General features: G+C 49.0%; 2 protein-coding genes across 2 annotated transcripts in view; one reads left to right on the plus strand and one right to left on the minus strand.

Annotated features, from left to right (window-relative positions):
- LOC110320855 overlaps nucleotides 1-2,791 on the plus strand; it is a 6,556-nt gene extending 3,765 nt beyond the window's left edge. The window contains exons 3-4 of the mRNA XM_021196957.1: nucleotides 1,560-1,660; nucleotides 2,508-2,791. Coding sequence (XP_021052616.1) covers nucleotides 1,560-1,660; nucleotides 2,508-2,791 — 385 coding nt within the window. The remainder of the gene's footprint in view (nucleotides 1-1,559; nucleotides 1,661-2,507) is intronic.
- Nucleotides 2,792-4,129: 1,338 nt separating this feature from the next.
- Prok1 (prokineticin 1) overlaps nucleotides 4,130-5,597 on the minus strand; it is a 4,689-nt gene continuing 3,221 nt past the window's right edge. The window contains exon 3 of the mRNA XM_021197028.1: nucleotides 4,130-4,683. Coding sequence (XP_021052687.1) covers nucleotides 4,564-4,683 — 120 coding nt within the window. The 3' untranslated portion in view covers nucleotides 4,130-4,563. The remainder of the gene's footprint in view (nucleotides 4,684-5,597) is intronic.

Consider the following 5,597-nt stretch of genomic DNA (forward strand, 5'->3'; position numbering starts at 1 on the left):
GAGAGGGAGAGGGAGAGGGAGAGGGAGAGGGAGAGAGAGAGGGAGAGTACTTCTTTCAGGGAAATGAATATTGAGTCTCATGCCTTGTGTGACATGGGCCACGTGATCTTCCCAAGACCCAAGCACTGTGCTATTCTCAGCTATGCAGGAGAGCTAGGGGAGGTTGAAGTGGTGCTAGCCGCATGGAGTGGGAACATATGGTGCTTTCTTTACAGATGTTGAAGGTAAAGTCATATGGTGGAGCTCATGCTTACCCATCTGAAATTCGTTTGCCTCCGTGGTCTAGTGGCTGTGGGCTTCTGGAGCTAAACAACCCCAGCTGCAGAGCAGACAGTGAGAGTACACTTCATATATCACAGCCTCACCCCTGCCTAGCGCTCACCATGCATGACAAGATCCTAACAGGGGTACAACCGTCTCAGAGATGCAGGCAGGACTCGGTGTCCATTAACTCTATATTAGATTCTCTGCTCCTGCAGAGAGGTGGGCAGGGCAGTGCCCTCCAGGGGAGGGGAAAAACAATCCGAGTGTTCATTTAAAGACACCAACCACAGTCTCAACAGACTAGCACCCCATCCTGGCCACTTTGGTACTACTAATCCCATGTATAATCAGAACTTCCATTCAAGGAGTTGTTGCCTGAGGTTTGAAAACTGAATATCCCAAATATGTAAGAGAAGAGATAACAACATCCCTGGAATTCACAGGACCCCCAGTGGATAGCAAAATCTGAGGATGCTCAAGCCCCTTATAGAAAGCATCGTGGGATCACACGGACCGGTGTGCTTTAGCCCCTCCGAGGTTAATTATAAAATTGAACACAGTGTCGTGCCACATGGTCATATGTGTGGTGTTCAGAGAATTACAAGAACAAGCTCAATGCATGTTCAATGCAGATGCACTTTTTAATGTGTTTGATCCACAGTTGGTGGGATTCCCATGAAGAACCCCCAGGGTCCAGAGGGCTGACTATATGTAGTTTGGGTCGCATGATACTATATGTAGCTTTAGTTAATAAGGTATCCATTCTCCTCACCCTCCTGTTTGAAGGGAAGTCAAGCCACTTTGCAGCACATGGTGCACCCATTCCCCATAGGAGACTCTGAGCGTCTTCTTGCTGCACCGCACCCAGCCCTTTCTTCGGGATCCTGAAGTCGGGAGAGGGGGGAGACACTTTTCCTAACCTCCTTCCTCTTTTCAACTGTGTGTATTTTAACACTTTCAAAATAGCTGTATTGTGATGTAATCCATATAGCACATCATTCGCCCTCACAAACTGTACACTTCAGTAATGTTGCAGGTGCTGACAGATTATACAACCATCTCCACAATTTAATTTTAAAACATTCTTGTCACCCCTAAAGAAGCCTGAATCCCTTTACAGTGCCTCCCCATTTTTCTGCCTTCACTCCACCCCAATCCTAACCAACTTGGACTTGCTTCCTGCCCCTGTGGGTTTGCCTGTTGTGGACATTTCACATAAATGGACTTGTACCAATGTGACCTTTTATGGCTAGCTCCCACTGTCTAATGATTCAAGGACCCCCGGTGCTATGAAGCACATCTGTGCCTTATTTCTTTTCGGCGCTGAGTGATACTCCATACTTGGATATCGTATTGTCCTCATCTGGAATGGAAAGGAGCTTTTTGTACCAGGTCAGTTCTTCGCTTTCAGTTTCCAGCCCTGGTCAGGGAAAACATCCCAGAAGACACCTTTAGTGTGCCCCAGGCCAGCACGTGCTTCTCTACCTACATGGCAGGGTATGAGATTTTTGTTTTTTAATAAACTGCACACAAAGCCTCAATGTTGGCCTATTGGCTGGTCTGAGCTGACCTTGGGTCAATGATTTGGGTCCATTCTGCAGGGTCAGCTCTGAGTCAGTGTCCAACCCTGCAGCCTTTCTTCGCTCTCTGATCTTTCTCCTCAGCCTTAGGAGCCTCTTGCTCCTCCTTGGACCAGCCTCACCCCTGGACATGGACTTCAAGAAGTCCTTTCACCACCAGGTTATAACTGGATAGATCAGTAGCTAACTCGAGCTTCCCTGGATCTTACTCAGAATGCTAAGAGCCACACTGAGGGGAGTTTGAAGATGAACGACAGACAGAAGAGGCCCTGGCAGGAGATCTGGAAGCGTTGGTCCCTACACAGCCTCTGCTCTGGCCTCTGGCCTTCTGGATCTAACCCTTTTGTCCTGGTGGTGTGGGGGAATCTCTAGGCCCTGGATACCTAGAGACTTATGGAAGCAAGTCACTCAAAATGAACCAGAGATGGGGAGGAGTCCAAGTGATTTAGCTTTAAAAGCAGCCCTGCAGAGCTTGCTACATCCCGGTGATTCACAGAGGGGGGTGGGGGGCGGAGGGTGGAGGATGGGGACCTTATCCACATCTGCTCTCTCAAGAACCTGTGAGCAGGAAAATCGTAGCACGGGGCCTAAACCCAACAGGTAGGAAACTGCGGCTTCCGAGGCCATTTGTAAGGTGGGACAGGACAGAGTGTTAATAAAGAGTTGTTCTTGTGGTCCTTCGGGTGGCCGGCTTCTTGACAAGCACTGTTCAGGATCTCCAATGGAGTCCAAACCAGGAAGAACTCCCACATCTATTTCTGGAATCACGCAGTCCTCTTTTCTCCTTCACGTTTCTTGCTACTTCCACGTTGTCCACGAGATGGCGCCAGATACCAATAATTGAAGATGGAAGCGGTGGGCCTAAGAACAGTCACTTAAGCTGTGGATGGATCTTGAAAGAATATATCAACTTTGCCTCTTCTAATTCTTCTAGAATATATTCTTAGCTGCATACTAACCCTATATATATCCATATTTCTGAAAAGCATATTCCTGAATATAAATACTACTCATGAATATATGTTCTAAGCCTCCTAACCGCTCCACTGTCCTATCTTTTGCCACAGCAAAGAAGTAAGGCAGAGGCTCATTACACAGTCCTCAAAATTATAACATTAAAAACAAAAATGAATACAGCCACATTAAATTGTTGGTTCACCCTATAGGTCTGTGGGTAACCTGCCCTGAGGCTAAGATGGACAGGCAATGTGACAGTGTGCAGGGGAGCGACATAGACCACCCTTATCTATGGAGCACTGAGGCACTGGCTATAGGCCACTGCACTTAGGGTTGCTCTGTGTGCTGGGAGGGACACAATCTGGAGGTCAGGACCTGAGGGCAGTTAGTGGAATGTGGAGATCTTTCAGACAAGGAGGACCATGGGCCCATAGTCTTGGAAAGGAATTTTACACCTAGGAACCAGGCCAGGGGCCTGAAAGGAAAGAGACTGTGGGCTGCAGTCAGGGAAGAGCAGCACAGGTCAGCCGAACAGGTGACAGTGTCTGTCTATGGGGACAAAAGCACAGAAAGGTCCCTGTGCTGGCCAATGCCCATGCTAGTTAGTGGGCCCTGGATTAAAGACTGAGCGGAGACCGGCAGAGGGCAGGAACCCAGGGCCTCGGAAACCTCAGTGAACTCTCCCTAAGACTCCTGAGAACCAGAGTGGGTGCAGCACCCTGTCCTTTCACGTTTTATGTTCTTTTGGTGTTTGTTCCATCATTCCTTCGTTCCTTCATTCGTTTTGTTCCTTCATTTGTTCATTTGTTTGTTTGCTTGCTTGCTTTGGATAGCTGTCAATGTGGCCCAAGGCAAAAATTGTAAGCTTACCAGAAAAAGAGATTTTGTTGTTGCAACTCAATTGCTCCTTTCTGAACTTTGTAGAGGGCAACATTTTGTCACAGTGTTGCTGGATGCCGTGTGTCTAGAATAAGAATTGGGATGGGAAGAGCCAGCTGTACCAGCAACCTGGGGTAGAGAAAGCTCCCAGGCGTGGGTTCAGGCTCTGGACCTTGCCAGCTCCATCACTGACACAAATTACTATCACAGGGCACACGCGGCCTGTGGTTTGAATCTTTGGCATAAACCCAAAGGGACTGAAGCTTGGCTCTGAGAGTTGCAGTGGCCCACACTCAGTCTCCTCCATAGAGTTTCCACATGCTCCCAGCCTTCCCAGCTGACCTCTGGCACCGCAAGCGCGCAAGCACGCAGGTGCGAGCCCGCGCGTGCACACCCGCCCCCAGGCCTCTAATCTGCTGCTCACCCTAGCTCAAAGAGACCCTGAAATCCTCTTGCTTTAGAATAATGTCATAGGAAGTGCTGACTTTGAACTTAACAATCCTAAAATAAGGAGCCAGTCGATAAAAGAAAAATTAAGAGAAAGTGGATCGTCCACCCCACAGGCCCTGTGACTTAGTGATGCATCCATGGGCCAGTGCCCAGAAAGGTGTGGTTTAGGAAGAAGGGCACATGCAGGAGGGGGCAGACAACTGAGGAGGACCATAGTGTCACAACTTCAGGCAGTCTGAGCCAGGAAGGTCAGGCTGGCCGACTTCTCAAGGCCACCAACTCCTCTCTGCACTCTGCACTATTCCATGGCGGAAGGTCTGCCTGTCTGCTCGTACACAGACACGATGGGGAGTGGGGAAGTTGCAGGGAACTAAATCACACAGGTGTAAAGCAAGAGGTCACCCAGTCAGGATCCAGACAGAGTCCAGACAAACTAAAAGTTGGCATTCTTCAAGTCCCGGAAGCAGCGGTACCTGCCGTCCGGGAACCTGGAGCATAGCAGGCTGGGGGAGCAGGGACAGGTATGGTGCTGGCGTCTCCTAAAGAAGGGGATCTAGAGAGAGAAGAGGGTAGTATGTTAGCCACAGGAAAGGCCTGCAAATGTCCCCTGCCAGCCAACAAGAACGGTGACTATATTCACCTTGACACAGAGTGACTCTGATACGCCCACATCACACAGCTGGTGTGTGGAGGAGCCAGGATTTGAACCCAAATAAGGTGGATGCTCCACACTCAGAACATCTGTGGCCCTGTGGGCAGACCGCCCTCCCACCTCTGCTTACCCTGGGGTGTCCTCAGCTCTGTAGCCAGGTTCTGAGGCCGAGCTGTGAAGGGACAAACATCCTCTCTGTCCACCAACTCACATCAAAGAGCACTGCTGAACACCCAAGGTTTCCCCGAGTTTTGAAAAGTGATTTTATATATATATATATATATATATATATATATATATATATGTGTGTGTGTGTGTGTGTGTGTGTGTGTGTGTGTGTTACTATATGTGTGTGAAGGCAGAGTGGGGAGCACACACCTGTGGAGATCATAGGACAACTTGTGAAGACTGTTCCTTGGCATACGTTCCAGGGATGCAACTCAGGTCACCATGTTGTCATAGCAAGTGCCTTAACCTGCTCCATCATCTCACCAGCCCCCAGTGGGTTTTAAATAGAGCAGTAAGGAGACTAGGTCCAGCGCCAGACTACATGGGTTCAAATCCCAGACCTGCTATTTACCAGATTTGTGATAACTGACTACCAAACCCATACACTATTGCATATGCCAGCAAGATTTTGCTGACAGGACCCTGATATAGCTGTCTCTTGTGAGGCTATGCCAGTGCCTGGCAAATACAGAAGTGGATGCTCACAGTCATCTATTAGATGGAACACAGGGCCCCCAATGGAGGAGCTAGAGAAAGTACCCAAGGAGCTAAAGGGGTCTGCAACCCTATAGGTGGAACAACAATAT

This window comes from Mus pahari, chromosome 4 (assembly GCF_900095145.1).
Source record: "Mus pahari chromosome 4, PAHARI_EIJ_v1.1, whole genome shotgun sequence".
Taxonomy (NCBI): Eukaryota; Metazoa; Chordata; class Mammalia; order Rodentia; family Muridae; genus Mus; species Mus pahari.